This window comes from Delphinapterus leucas, chromosome 9 (genome assembly GCF_059928025.1).
Source record: "Delphinapterus leucas isolate spDelLeu-1000000601 "Yukka" chromosome 9, BTC_Dleu_Yukka2, whole genome shotgun sequence".
Taxonomy (NCBI): Eukaryota; Metazoa; Chordata; class Mammalia; order Artiodactyla; family Monodontidae; genus Delphinapterus; species Delphinapterus leucas.
In genome coordinates, this window is record NC_143137.1 from 6,473,973 (window position 1) to 6,489,391 (window position 15,419).

Sequence of the window (15,419 nt, forward strand, 5' to 3'; positions counted from 1 at the left end):
CATAAAATAGAAAACAGAAGCTGTAGAGAGAACACTATAATATAATAACAATTTATTGCCTTAATATTTTATGATGAAAAATACCTCATGAGGTATGAAGGGTAATTATCATTAACAGCCTTTTATTTGAAGAGGAAAGTAATCTACTGAGAGTCAAGTGATTTTCTAAGGGCAAAACGTGGCAAATCAGAACTGGAACTTATTTTTCCTTATTGTCCTATAGGAAGAGTTTCCTGAACCAGACACAGGGTCAAAATGCTATAACTTCTCAAAAACTGTCTATTTGAGTGAATATATATATATATATATATATATATACATATATATCTCGACTACTTACATGTCCTCTCATTTTCTTTCTTTTTTTTTCCTCACCTTTTCTTTTATCTCTTCAAGAATAAAAATTCGTTGATCGTGTGCTGATGAAGTTTCTTTCACATTTCCATGCCCTGCTGCCTGGATCAACTGTCATTTTATCTAAAGAGGTTCATAATTGACTTACTTCTGAGAGTTGTTTTTGGACATGATGAGTTTTTCTTTTTTTTTAAATTAATTTATTTATATTTTTGGCTGCACTGGGTCTTCGTTGCTGCACATGGGCTTTCTCTAGTTGCGGTGAGAGGGGGCTACTCTTTGTTGCAGTGCGCGGGCTTCTCATTGCAGTGGCTTCTCTTGTTGCTGAGCACGTGCTCTAGGCACGCGGTCTTCAGTAGATGTGGCTCACAGGCTCTAGAGCGCAGGCTCAGTAGTTGTGGCACACAGGCTTAGTTGCTCCACGGCATGTGGGATCTTCCTGACCCAGGGCTCGAACCCATCTCCCCTGCATCAGCAGGCGGATTCTTAACCACTACGCCACCAGGGAAGCCCCCAAGATGAGATTGTCAAGCAGAAGATTTCAAACAATGCATACCCTCTTATATGGTCTTGTACAATATTCAGTATTGTACAATATTCAATTCTTGTACAATATTCAATATTCATCACCTGGCTGGGCAGATGCCACTATGCCTTCCAGAGAATATCCTATGGATTGAACTCCCTAGAAGAGGAATTCCTATAACTCCTTGGGGAAGCCAGAGCTAGACTATGACCCAAGACTCTTTTTTTCTGCCCTGGGAGCCTTCATTGATAGTGGCAATGTTCGCCTTTTGTTATACAACTGCATTTGCGCTTGCTTATTCCAGCAATAAAATATTTTGAGATTTTTTTCTAAATTTGTCTTTTACCTCTTTTTTTTTTTTTAAGTAGTTGTCTTCCAAAATGATGTAGTGTTTTGTTTTAATTATTATTTGGGGTCTTCATTATTTTTATACCTAACACTCAAGCTCATTCTTGGCCCAATTCTTATTTATTTTATATTTCCTTTCACTCTTTACACCATTAATTTTAGGCACTCCTTTTTACTTTGGAAATAGTGTTAAATCGTGTATATACCTTGATTTACTACATCTGAAAACACCTAAGATCTATTCTTCCACATGCTGGCGAAATAGCTCATGGATACGCTGAAGAGAACTGCTTACCACTCCTCAAACATCACACACACGCCCCCAAGAAGAGACACCCAACCCCAAGAAACAAAAGACAAGGGTAGTCACTCTCTGCCTCCCAGCCCTGGGGAGTTTCTGGAAAGGAGGAAGGCTCCATTCTAACCTGTTCCACACCTGGGCTCCAGCTGTTCACGAAGGTAGAGAAGTCCTCCTTCCTGAAAAGCCAGTGATTCTTTCCTGTGCCAAAGAAAATAACTAATTTTCTCAGTAGATCTCTTTGTAGGTGCTTTCACAGGGAGACTCACGTCAGCGTGGTCTGTGTTAGAGTGAGAGGTACTTGGACTCAACAGGAGAGATGAAACGTTGATCTTCCGGGAATGGTGGCCGGAGAGCACGACACGCCCGCGGCGGCAACAGGGGTCTTTAGCAACGGGGGAACTGGGGGGATTGGGGCCCGTGTTCTTCTCTTTCACGCTCCAAACATCACTTCTTTGCACACGTCTTAAAGAGGAAATGGGAGTGGGCGAGGGGCTCGCGGGCTCCGACAGGAAGCATCCCATTGGGGGGCAGCACGCTCCGAACTCGCTGCTCTCCAGTTTCCGCAGCAGCAGTTCCGCCCCATCCGGAGGGGGTGTCCCCAGCTGCGGGGACAGGGGGCGCACTCCGTTAGCCCCATTTTCCTTCTTGCCCTGCACCCCTTCCATGGAACCTTCGGCCGCGCGCTCGCGCCGACCCGCCGGCCCCCAGCCCGCAGCGCCGCGCCTGGTAAGGGGGACCCGGCGGGGGTCCCAGCGTCCTGGGTGGAGGCCCGGGGAGGGGGGGCGCGTCCTGGAGGCCGCGGTTGAGTCAGGGCTACTGATTTCTCGTGGGATCTGACACCGGTTACCATACTTCTGGGCTCTCCCATCAGTGAAACGGGGCGCCGATGGTGAGCGTTATGGGCAACCGCGGATTCCTAGCGGGAGGGAAGCGGCTTCGGGAACCGCTCACCCCGCGTTCACGGCCCACAGCTTTCCACAGCGTGGAGGTCTTTTCCGTCTAGTTGCCTACTTCTTAGCTCTTCTGACTTTCATAAGCTTCACGGGGTTCACAAAGCTTCACTAAGATTCTTATCCCATTTGACAGATGAGTAAACTGACTCACCAGGTGCCCTAACTAGGTGGGGCGGACGTCTCAGTTTTAGCTCTTAACTTCCCCGTACCAGCCCCGCCCCATCCCTGACAAGCACCACACCCCCAGAGGCCTGGGTACAGAGAGTCTATTCCTAGGGCTCCACAGGACAAGTTCGGGGTCATTATGTTCCCGCCCTCATTGAGCCACGTGCTCCAAACGGAACCTCTCAGTGAACATTGTTCATTGATCTTCTGAAAACCAGCCCATTCTCCCCCAAATACCCACACTTTTCCTACGACACGATGTCGAACTCGACCGTATGGCAGACAGATTCCAGTGTGTACAGGAACCAACCCTTTGCTAAAGCTCCTGTGAGAGCCACGTTATGAAATCACAATGCTAAACTCTGACACAAGTGATACCAGGAAACAGAGGGAGGGGGCAGATGGGCGAAGGAGAATATGAATCAGGCAGACAGAAAATATTTTTATCTTTCCTAAAACAGCATGAGAGAGCCTGCTTTCCAATGGTTTGATAAAGTAAGGTGCCGTCAAGATAAAATCAGGTTCATGTAATGTACAAATCAGGAGGTACATTATATGCTCATTGGCTTCAACCTCCTACCTAAGCTACATCCTCCTGCTGCTCCTGTCAGATACTCTTATAATCTCTGCCCGCATGCTGCCCGCGACTCTCTCATGATTCCTGATCCCACCTGGGGGAAGATTAAAAGGGTTTTCCTTGTGGAGAAGAAATCTGCCTCCACTCCCGATTCTCCCTCTTCTGTCTACTATGTGATTGACACGTGTCACATTCCTTCGAGTTTAGGATGTTTCCCGATCTTTTCCTAGGCTTGATTCTGTCCTTTTAATATTCTATGACTCATTTTAGCATCTCCATCAATATCCTTTCTGACTAGCCTCTGCACACTTTATTATTTGTTAATATCTGTCCAAAATAATCTACTCCTCGGTGGGACGTGTCTCCCCCGGCAGCCTGACCCACTCAGAAGACAGTTCAGGAGGACCGTGCGCGCCTCTGCTAATGTTACCTGAACTTTGACTGGCTTTTGTGAGGCCACAGAGCTCCATTTGGGTCACACTGATCATCAAGTCATGGGAAAACACCAGATTGCTTTAAACTGAAATACTTCCATTCCGAGCAACTTCTGCCCCTGCGATTTTATCTTTGAATAATTCTTTTTTTTTTTTGAAAACGTGCACTCAAGATTTTGCAATACAGTTCTCTTTGTTAGTTTTAGGGTAAGCGTCCAGCCTGCCTGCCTCAGTTTATGTCCTGACCATGGATGGCAGCATGGTATGTGGTGTTCCAAGAGGTTCATTGAGTGTATAATCTCTTCTCCACCCTGATAAATCTAGGAGAATACACAGGCAAAATGAGCCATGTTTTGGTCTTAGCTCCATGGAAGTTGTGTGATCGTGGGCAGGTCAGTTGAGACTCAGTTTCCTAATATTTTAATAGAAATTTTAATACCTATCTTGATCACATCATAGGGAATTTAGGAGAACGATTCAAAGAATGGACATGAAAGAAACTTGAAAATTACAAATGGCCGCACAGAGGATTATTACCATGGTAAAGTTCATCATCAACATTGTCACCACTGTCGTCATCGGCTTTACCACATCGATATATTGATTCCAATATATAGCAACTGCCGTCTGAAGTAGAAAAGATGTCAGAGGATTTGAGCAGTTTTAGCAAAAGCTGGAGTGTTATTTACCAGAGGCCAGGACAGCGTGTGGGAGAATGTGGTGAGGAAAATGCTCTTCTCTGGGCTTAAGGAAAGGAAAGTGGTGCAGAAGGAAAAGGAAAGGAAGGAAGGAAGGAAGTTGCCTTAATAAATTCTGAGAATGTGACAAGGGCTGGTTTCCCTAATGAGGGCCTTCTGTTCTTCCCTCCTGAGTGAACAGAAACATGTGAAAGAGGCAGAAATAACAGAATCGACCTGAATAGCAAATGAACTATGAAAACCGTTTTGAATTCAATGTTAATCAATAAAATGCACCTTTAAACCAATTAAGACATCCTAAGATATGCCCATCAGGGTGACCAAAAAATTAAAAGCCTAATATCACCCAGCATAGGTGAAGATTTTGGGGATTCTCACCCATGGCTGCTGCCAGTATGACTTAGCACAAGCTTCTTGGAGTCATATTTGGCAGTATCTTGTCAGGTGGAAACTATATATCCCAGAGAAATCGTCCATGTGCACAAGGAGACGTGTAGGGGGATTCTTCTGCAGCGTTGTTTGTAGTAGCAAGCATGTATTTTGGCACACCAAGTGTTTGTTAATAAAATTGAGTTGGATAAAATGCTATATAAATAATGTCACTGACATAAAAGATTAAGATGCCAAAAAGTACTATATATTACCTATACATACATGTGTATCTCAGAATATTGGTTGCCTCTGATGGGAAGAGGGAGAATGAGACGGGTTGGGGGGAGTCAAAAAATAAATAAATGGAACTATATGTGTAATGTTTTAACTTTTTCAGTCAAACCAAACAGCAGCAGTGAAAATGCCAAAATACTTAGATCTGTTCACTGCAAATAGTGGGCATTTGTTTCATTACTCTGTGTATTTCTCCCCTTAAGATGTTTGTTTCAGAACTGCATAATCTTTAAAACTGAATAAATAAAATACTGTCTCGGAGATCTTCTTAATTATAGTGGCACATTGCATGCTTGCCTTTTCTAATGCATGCTCGCCTTTTCTAGCACCAAGAAGAACGACACAATATTATGTCTCATCTGAATGAAACATTTATCCCCATAGTTTTGCCAATTTCTGGGTATATCTACCGGAAAAAATTTTAAGTGGTTATTGGGAGACCCACAAGGAAAGGCATGTGGTTTAAAACTGAGCAGGAAATGAATTTATCTTGAATTTGTCCTGAATGTTGACTCTGTCCCTCAGTCATGGCACCAGCTTCTCTCCACCAGCTGCTCAGAGGGGAGGGAGGGTGGTGGCCGTGCTCCTCCGTCTTCTACCTCGTCTTCTCATGTCCGTCCTCACAGGAGCCCTGGATCCCCAATTCCACACTCCCATTAGAAGCTACATTGTACTTTCCTCTTTGCCACTGGGATATCCATCTGGTACAAAGAGTTTCTGGGGCTGGAAATGGCCAGTACTTCAAACAAGCCAATGTCATTTACAGCAAGGCAATTTTTATTCTGTAGTCTAGCAAGTTTGCTTACTTTGATTCCAATAATAATAGTAATAATAAAACAATAAACAAAATCCTGCTTCTCATTCCACAGAAGAAGACTTTCTTTATTTCATGCCTTTTCAGGTAGAGGGGAGATAATCAACTGACTTGTTTTCAAACATTTCATGCTTTCCTATAGGATGAGGAAAAAGCAGGAGTTCATTGTGTTAATATAACCTAGCATCACCTGGCTTGCTTAAAGTTATATATGGAGATTTGAAAGTAAAATATAAGTTAAAAAATTAGCGGTGGAAACGGCTCATCTAAGGATAATTATTCTTGGCTGTCTGAATTGGAGGTGTTCTCAGGCCTTACCAAGTCCCATATGGACACCTGCTTTTTACTCCTTTCCTTTTTTTATTCCAGAAGAGAATGGAAGGGCTTCAGAGGAGCAGATACGGGACTATGGCTGAAGGTAAGAAAGCCTCCAAATTCTCAAGAGCTCTAGGCATCAGGGAAGAGTCACTGTTTTCTCTCCTCCTTTCCCTCACCTCAAACACAGTGACAGAAAAGAAACCCAGTTATTTTCCACTGCAGAAGAAAAGGCAGCTACCATGTTCTTATCTTCCCCACCATCATCACAGCCACACACACCTGAGTGTGAAGCTCTCCCCTGTGCCGCGATGCATGGGAAATGAGGAAATGAAACTTCAAGTCAGCAGTCGGGGGACTTGGAAACAAATTGTGAAAATGATATCCTTCCCTGCCTGCACTCAACTGAAAAGAGGAAAACTTCCCCATAAAGATTTAGTGATCGTGTTTGCTAAAAAAAAAAAATCCAGGATACTTAAGAAAGGAAAGAACCAACACAGGGTAAAAGGAATAACAATAACAGATTTTAGGAGACTAAAATGAACTTAATTCATTTGAGCTCATGAGAACTCCAGAAATCCTCGGATTCTCACTCTCTTCATCCCTTGAAGATTTTAGCTCTTGATGCAGGGTCACCCTCGACAACACCACTTTTGTTCTAATTTCCTGTCATTGTATCAGCCAAATTGACGATCTTTCCAACGCATGTATTTCTTATACATGATGGTCTTATCATCTCTTCTTCAGCCACTGATCCACGGTCATCTGTCAGACTGTTGCGGTCTCGCACACACCTGCGAACTTCCCTCGGAGAGGAATCAGAACCAAGACAGAACACCAGTATCCAGTGCAAATCCAAAGTAGATTAGTGATAGGCGTTTATTACGCACAAAAGCGCAAACCGATCGGGGCCTCACCAAAAGCAGGGTGAGACCCCGAGTCTTGTACGGGTGTGGTTTTTATATCCCAGGGTAACAGGATGTTCGTTCTAATTTTGAACTATTGGGTCGGCCATCCGGAACCCAGCGTCTTCCTGTTCACATTATGCTGGCAAGAAAAGCTCAATTTCACAGCAGCCAAGTCAGGCGGTTAGCGATAAAAGCAGTTACGGTGCAAACAGTTTTAAACCAAAACATTCCATCATTAATTCCAAGTATTACCATCGAAACTGTATGTTCTGGGACAGCATGTCCCGTCACAAGACTCCGTCCTTGACTTTAACGACAAGCCTTCTGTAGGCTCACGTCCAAACATCCAACTCCCCACCCAAAAAGAGGAAACCCAGGGACATTCAGCTGGTCCTCGGTGGTAGGTCACTGGAGCTCTGACATCTGAGACTTCCTTTACCCCCAAGGTTCAGATGAATGTGATTGTCAGTCTGTGTGCCTTGGAATTAATTGGTGGGGGAAAAAGAGGTGATAATAGTTTCTCACTGATGACTTCTCATCCTCCACCTCTTTCTAATCTCACATTTATTTAGCATGAAACGGGGCTAAGCACCATCCCTGGAAAAGCTCAGGGACCAGCTTTCTGAAACCTGTATTTTCCCTGGTCCTGATGAAGTCCTTGGAGCATCCTTCATAGTGTAGCAGTTCTTACTCTTGGCTATGGGTCCAAGTTCGGGCTCCCAGTGTGGGCTTCCTGCCATTCAAGAGTCGCCTAAAGTTGTATGCAAACATTTGTATGTATTTAAATATCACTATTTGGCAGGGAGAGAGGTCCATAGCTTTCATGAGATACCATGAAAGGTCCGTGACCTAAAAATCTTAAGAATCACTAACTTTACGAACAAGGACCTACTGTATAGCACAGGGAACTCTGCTCAATATTCCGAAATAACCTAAATGAGAAAAGAGTTTGAAAAAGAATCGATACACGTGTATGTATAGAGTAATTATTTTGCTGCACACCAGAAGCTAAGACAACATTGTTCATAAACTAAACTCCAAGATAAAATAAAACTTTTTTGAATCACTGACTTAGTAAAACACGAAAAACTCTTTTTTTTTTTTTTTTTTTATAGGCGGGATAGAACATAAGCTGTTTGCAACCTCGTCCTCATTGAGGATCATCCTGGTGGGCAAAACAGGCAGCGGGAAGAGTGCCACCGGGAACAGCATCCTCTGCCAGCCAGTGTTTGAGTCCAGGCTGGCGGCCCAGTCGGTGACCAGGAAGTGTCAGGGCGCAACGGGCACGTGGGATGGGAGGAGCGTCCTGGTGGTGGACACGCCCCCCATCTTTGAGGCGAGGGCCCAGGACCAAGAGGCGTACGAGAACATCGGGGACTGCTACCTGCTCTCGGCCCCGGGGCCTCACGTGCTGCTGCTGGTGACCCAGCTGGGGCGCTTCACAGAGCAGGACGTGGTGGCCGTGACCAGGGTGAAGGAGGTCTTTGGGGCGAGAGCCCTGAGACACACGGTCATCCTCTTCACCCGCAAGGAGGAGTTAGCGGACAGATCCTTGCATGACTACGTAGCAAACACAGACAACGTCAGGCTGAGGGGCCTGGTCCGGGAGTGCGGGCACAGGTACTGCGCCTTCAGCAACCGGGCCTCCGGGGACGAGCAGAGGAAGCAGCTGGCCGAGCTGATGGCCGTGGTCGAGGGGCTGGAGAGGGAGCTCCAGGGCGCCTACCTCAGCAACGACCTCTTCTTTGATGCACAGCGGCTCCAGCAGGGCGGGGGCGACCCCCATGGAGAAGGTCACGTGCGCTACCTGGCCAAGGTGCGGTCGCATATTGCAAAGCAAAAGCAAGACCTGAAAGAGGCCCAGAGAAACCGCGCCTTCAAGGCGCTCCTGCGAGTCAAACACTGGATCGTTTCTCACATCGGAATATTTGCTGTTTTTATTATATGCTTTTTGAGTTTTCTTGCCATTTTAATTAGCTTGTGTAGCACTCACGAATGCTGAGCATTTTCAGATGATACCTGCCATCAGCTTCCATTTTTTCAGAGTCAGTATCTTTGTCTATGTTGATAAGGAACTTTATTTGCTTTTTACATAATTGTACTTTCAATTTCCCTTCCTTGCATCAGACACACCATCCATTTTCTTCAGTTACTTTTTATTTTCTATCCACCTGACCCATCCATAGATCAGTCCAGAACAGGCTGTTGTCCAATGTCTGGAAACAGTTCTTTTACACAGGCATACCTCGGAAACATCGCAGGTTTGGTTCCAGACCACCACAACGAAGTGACTATCAAAAGTATCACACCAAGTTCTTGGTTTCCCTGTGCACATAAAAGTTATGTTTATGCTACACTGTAGTCTGTTTAGGGTGCAATAGCATTTTGCCCAAAAAACAATGTATATACCTGAGTCTAAAATTACTGCTAACCATCATCTGAGCCTTCAGTGAGTCATAATCTTTTTGCTGGTGGAGGGTCTTCCTCCATGGTGATGGCTGCTGACTCATCAGGGTGGTGGCTGCTGACGTTTGGGGCAGCTGTGACAATTCCTTAAGATAAGACAGCAGTGGAGTTTGCCACGTCAATGGACTCTTCCTTTCACCAATGATTTCTCTGTAGCACACAATGCCATCTGATAGCATTTTACCCACCGTAGAACTTCTTTCTACGAATGGGTAGAAAGAAGAATTGGAATCAGTCCTCTCAAACTCTGCTGTTGCTTTATCAATTAAATTTATGTAATATTCTAAATCCTTTGTTGTCACTTCAACAATGTTCACAGCACCTTCACCAGGAGTAGATTCCATCTCAAGAAACCTCTGTCTTTGCTCATTCATAAGAAGCAGCTCCTCATCTGTTAAAGTTTTATCATGGGGTTACAGCAATTCAGTCACATCTCAGTCTCCACTTCTAATTCTAGCTCTCTTGCTGTTTCCACCACATCTGCAATTACTTCTTCCACTAAAGTGTTGAGCCCCTCAAAGTCGCCCATGAGGTTTGGAATCAGCTTCTTCCAAACTCTTGTTAATATTGATGTTTTGACATCTTCCCGTGAATCATGAATAGTCTTAAGGGCTTCTAGAATGGTGAGTCCTTTCCAGAAGTTTTTCAATTAACTTTGCCCAGATCCATCAAAGGAATCACTATCTCTAGCAGCTATAGCTTTACGAAATGTATTTCCTAAATAATAATACTTGAAAGTCAAAATTACTCCTTGATCCATGGGCTACAGAATGGATGAAATCTCAAACTGCTTAGAACTGCTTTTATGGCATCCCATAGGTTTTGGGTCATTGTGTCGTCGTTGTCATTTGTTTCTATGTATTTCTTTATTTCTTCTTTGATTTCTTCAGTGATCTCTTGCTTATTTAATAGCGCGCTGTTTAGCCTCCATGTATGTATGGCTTTTACAGCTTTTTTCCTGTAATTGATTTCCAGTCTCATAATATTGTGGTCAGAAAAGATGCTTGATACGATTTCAATTTTCTTAAACTTTCCAAGCCTTGATTTGTCACCCAAGATGTGATCTATGCTGGAGAAAGTTCCACGTGCACTTGAGGAGAAAGTGTATTCTGCCACTTTGGGGTGGAATGTTCTATAAATATCAATTAGACCTATCTGATCTATTGTGTCATTTAAAGCTTGTGTTTCCTTATTTATTTTCATTTTGGATGATCTGTCCATGGGTGTAAGTGGGGTGTTAAAGTCCCCTGCTATTATTGTGTTACTGTCGATTTCCCCTTTCATGGTTGTTAGCATTTGCCTTGTGTATTGAGGTGTTCCTCTGTTGGGTGCATAAACATTTATAATTGTTATATCTTCTTCTTGGATTGATCCCTTGATCATTATGTAGTGTCCTTCTTTATCTCTTGTAACAGTCTTTATTTTAAAGTCTTTTTTATCTGATACAAATATTGCTACTCCAGCTTTCTTTTGATTTCCATTCGCATGGAATATCTTTTTCCATCCCTTCACTTTCAGTCTGTATGTGTCCTTAGGTCTGAAGTGGGTCTCTTGTAGACAGCATATACATGGGTCTTGTTTTTGTATCCATTCAGCCAGTCTGTGTCTTTTGGTTGGGACATTTAATCCATTTACATTCAAGGTTATTATCAATATGTTTGTTCCTATTACCATTTTCTTAATTGTTTTGGGTTTGTTTTTGTGGGTCTTTTTCTTCTTTTGTGTTTCCTGGCTAGAGAAGTTCCTTTAGCATTTATTGTAAAGCTGGTTTGGTGGTGCTGAATTCTCTTAGCTTTTGCTTGTCTGAAAAGCTTTTGATTTCTCCATTGAATCTGAATGAGATCCTTGCTGGGTAGAGTAATCTTGGTTGTAGGTTTTTCTCTTCCATCACTTTAAGTATATCCTGCCACTCCCTCTGGCCTGCAGAGTTTCTGCTGAAAAATCAGCTGATAATCTTATGGGGATTCCTTTGTGTGTTTTGTTCTTGTTGTTTTTCCCTTGCTGCTTTTAATATTTTTTCTTTGAATTTAATTTTTGTTAGTTTGATTAATATGTGTTTTGATGTGTTTCTCCTAGGGTTTACCCTGTATGGGACTCTCTGTACCTCCTGGACTTGGGTGACTATTTCCTTTCCCATGTTAGGGAAGTTTTCTACTATAATCTCTTCAAATATTTTCTCAGACCCTTCCTTTTTCTCTTCTTCTGGGACCCCTATAATTCAGTCAGAACACACACATTTATCAATTAAGTTCACTGTCCTATATGGGTGCAGTTCGTGGCACCCCTAATCAATTATAACAGTAACCTCAAAGACAACTGATCACAGATCGCTGTGATGGAAGGGGGCATGGGGAAGTCATTCTGGCTTATACGTGATTTAACTTGAACTTTATGCAGCTAGAGCAGCCTGTTTTGTGGCGTATTAAATGTACATTGTACATCTGCTTTAACCATTAAAGAAAAGAATGCATTTAAAAATCACAATGGATGGAATTTCCTGGTGGTCCAGTGGTTAGGGCTCTGCACTTCCACTGCAGAGGGCATGGGTTCAATCCCTGGTCGGACAACTAAGATTCCACAGGCTGCACAGCGCAGCCAACAAATAAATAAACAAAAATAAAAATAAAAATGGAATAACTGTGGTTCAGGTATTCAAAATGGAGCCGGGTGGCCATCGTGGATGTGGTTTCAGACACACTCTTGCATCACTGAGAACTTGAATCTGCTGAAATGTATCAAACTCAAGGATACCACCAGCTGTTCTCAAAATATATCTGCTAGCCACTGCCAGCTGCATCTTTATGGCTTCAAGGTCCCCCTTGTAACTATGAAACCATTTTGGTCCCCAACCAAACCTTGCTTAACAAGCACCTTTACTTCTTGCCAGCTCCAATTATAATTCTTGACAAACAATTATGTAATTTTACGATTTTTGCCTTTATAAGCCCCCCATTTTGTAGTAGCAGAACACAATTTGTAGCAGAACACAATTCAAATGCTTTTGGATCTGTGTCTCCCAGGCTATAGTTCTCAGTTTGGCTCAGATAAAACTCTTTTCTATTCCTATTGTAGACTGTTTATGGATTGCTCCCATCAACACCATAACAAATACAATAATATTGAAAAAAGTTATAAATATTGTGAGAATTACCAAAATGTGACATAGAATGAGCAAACACGATTGGAAAAGTGGCACTGATAGACTCGCTCCACGCAGAGTGGCCACGAACCTTCAATTTGTAAAAACCGCAATATCCACAAAGCACAATACAAAGAGGTCTGCCTGCATATCTTTCTCTAGTTTTCTGCTCGTTAATGGAAAAAGGTAAATAATAATACGAGTTACTCCATCATAGCCAAAACCAGAAGACTCCTCCCTCATTTCTTCTTTATGCAAAGTATTAATTGAAGACACTAGACATTTGTACTATTGATTTCCCCACATTCTGAATTTTGCTGCTTACATCGTTATGATGTCATTTAACGTGTTCCTCTGCCTCGCCATTTTTGTAAACTGGAAGTTAGTTGTGGTTAGTTTGATCAGACAGATCAGAATAAAGTTCAATTTTTTTTACAATGTTACTTAGAGATGATAGTTTATATTTCCATAGGGGGTACTCAACGTCTGGTTTTCCCTCTTTTTATGTTAGCACTCATTGGTGATCATTGTGTAGATCCATTATTTTAATAGGTATTAAAAATGGTGATATCCTGGGCTTCCCTGGTGGCGCAGTGGTTGAAAGTCTGCCTGCTGATGCAGGGGACATGGGTTCGTGCCCTGGTCCAGGAAGATCCCACCTGCCGCGGAGCGGCTGTGCCCTTGAGCCATGGCCGCCGAGCCTGCGCGTCCGGAGCCTGTGCTCCGCAACGGGAGAGGCCACAACAGTGAGAGGCCCGCGTACCGCAAAAAAAAAAAAAAAAAGTGATATCCTATTCTAAAATATATTTTTCATTAAGTAGCCAGAATATTTCTATTAGGATATTCTTTCCTTCTTCATGTATTTAGTAACCTGAAGTATAGTTTATGCAGGAAAGACAAGATAAATGCTTGATAAGCACCAGGATATATTACAAATGAATAAACGATTTAAATGTTAGCAAAAAGGAAAATTTTAAAGTCCTAGAAGGAAACAGAAAAGTGTGCCACTACATGTAATCTGTACATGTGGAAGGTCTTTCTAATGGTGACTCAAAACCCAGAACACGCAGATAAATTTATTGATTAATTTGCCTATATAATAGTGATACATATCTACATTACAAAAGTAAAATTTGGGGGACTTCCCTGGTGGCGCAGTGGTTAAGAATCCACCTGCCAATGCAGGGGACACAGGTTCAATCCCTGGTCCGTGAAGACCCCACATGCCGTGGAGCAACTAAGCCCGTGCACCAACTACTGAGCCTGAGCTCTAGGGCCCGCATGTGGCAACTACTGAGCCCACGTGCTGCAACTACTGAAGCCCGCACAACTGGAGCCCGTGCTCTGCAACAAGAGAAGCCACCGCAATGAGAAGCCCGCGCACCACAACGAAGAGTAGCCCCCGCTTGCTGCAACTAGAGAAAGCCCGCGAGCAGCAACGAAGACCCAACACAGCTAAAAATAAATAAATAAATTTAAAACGTTAAAAAGAACAGTTTTTAAAGTAAAATTTGAATGACAAGCTAGAAAATAGTATTTGTAACTCATCTAATAGGCAAATGTCTAGTCTCTCTAACATGTAGAGTTCCTAGGAAATTGAAAAATAAAAAACCAACAACCCATTGTAAAAATGGACAAAACAATATAAAGAGAATCAACAGAAAAACAAATATATTAAACATATGAAAAAAGGCTTAATGCCACTCACATGGAAAGAAGGGCATATCAAACAATTCTTCGATGTGATTACTCTCCTATTTGGTTTTCAAAACTCGAAAGTATGAGACAAACAGGTGCCTTCGTACTTCATTAGTGAAAATACAAAACTGCATAACACATGTGTAGGGAAATATAGCAAAGAATGCAATGTTATTTCAAATAGCAAAGGTTGGAACAATCCCCAAAGGGCCATCAACTGAGACATGTGAAAAAATAACCCCCTGCATAACTACACAAAAGACTACTATGCAGCTGTATAAAATGAACAAGCAAGCACTCTAGATACTGATATGGGAAGATCTCCATGACATATTGTTACATGAAAAGAACAAGATGTGGAGCTGTAAAAATAGTACACCACTTTTTACGTTTAAAAAGGAGAATAAATTAAGAATATATACTCAGATATGCTTATATTTGCAGAAAGAAACAGTGTAAATATACTCAAGAAATAAAGTGATTAATTTTAGAGAACTGTGGGAGAATCAGGTAGACAAGGTAGAACCCAAATCTCTTAATATATGCTTTTCCATAACTTTTTATTATGGTAAAAAACACATAACATGACATACACCCTCTTAACAGATTTTTCAGGGTATAGTACGATATTGTTAACTATAAGAACAATGTTGTACAGACCTCTAGAACTTTTTTATCTTGCATGGCTGTAACTCTGTACCCATTGAACAGCAACTCTCCATCTCCCCCTTCCCTAGCCCCTGGCAAATACTCTTATACTTATTGTTTCTAAGAACTTGACTACTTTAGATATAAGTGGAATCACATAGTATTTGTACTTCTGTGACTGGCTTTTTTCATTTAGTATAATGTCTTCCTGGTTCATCATATATTGTAGCATTTTAACAAGATTTCCTTCTTTTTTTTAATCACTGAACAACATTCCATTGCATATACATATATATAGTATATAATATCTCTTCACACCTGTTACAGTGGGCTATTATCAAAAAGACAAGAGAGAAATAGTGTTGGCGAGAATGTAGAGAGAAGGCAACCCTTGCGTGCTATTGGTGGG

The 15,419-nt window shown here is 42.4% G+C and overlaps 1 protein-coding gene across 2 annotated transcripts; it reads left to right on the forward strand.

Moving 5' to 3' along the window:
• Positions 1 to 1,669: 1,669 nt before the first annotated feature.
• LOC111176900 (GTPase IMAP family member 5-like) lies at positions 1,670 to 13,107 on the forward strand. 2 transcript variants are annotated; one of them, XM_022577957.3, is made up of 3 exons: positions 1,670 to 1,687; positions 6,206 to 6,254; positions 8,175 to 13,107. In XM_022577957.3, exons 2-3 carry the CDS (start codon positions 6,212 to 6,214, stop codon positions 9,059 to 9,061), a joined length of 930 nt encoding a protein of 309 aa, XP_022433665.1. In that variant the 5' UTR covers positions 1,670 to 1,687; positions 6,206 to 6,211; the 3' UTR covers positions 9,062 to 13,107. The 2 variants fall into 2 exon arrangements, with proteins under 2 accessions (XP_022433665.1, XP_022433648.1); XM_022577940.3 differs by lacking the exon at positions 1,670 to 1,687 and adding an exon at positions 2,166 to 2,255.
• Positions 13,108 to 15,419: the final 2,312 nt, after the last annotated feature.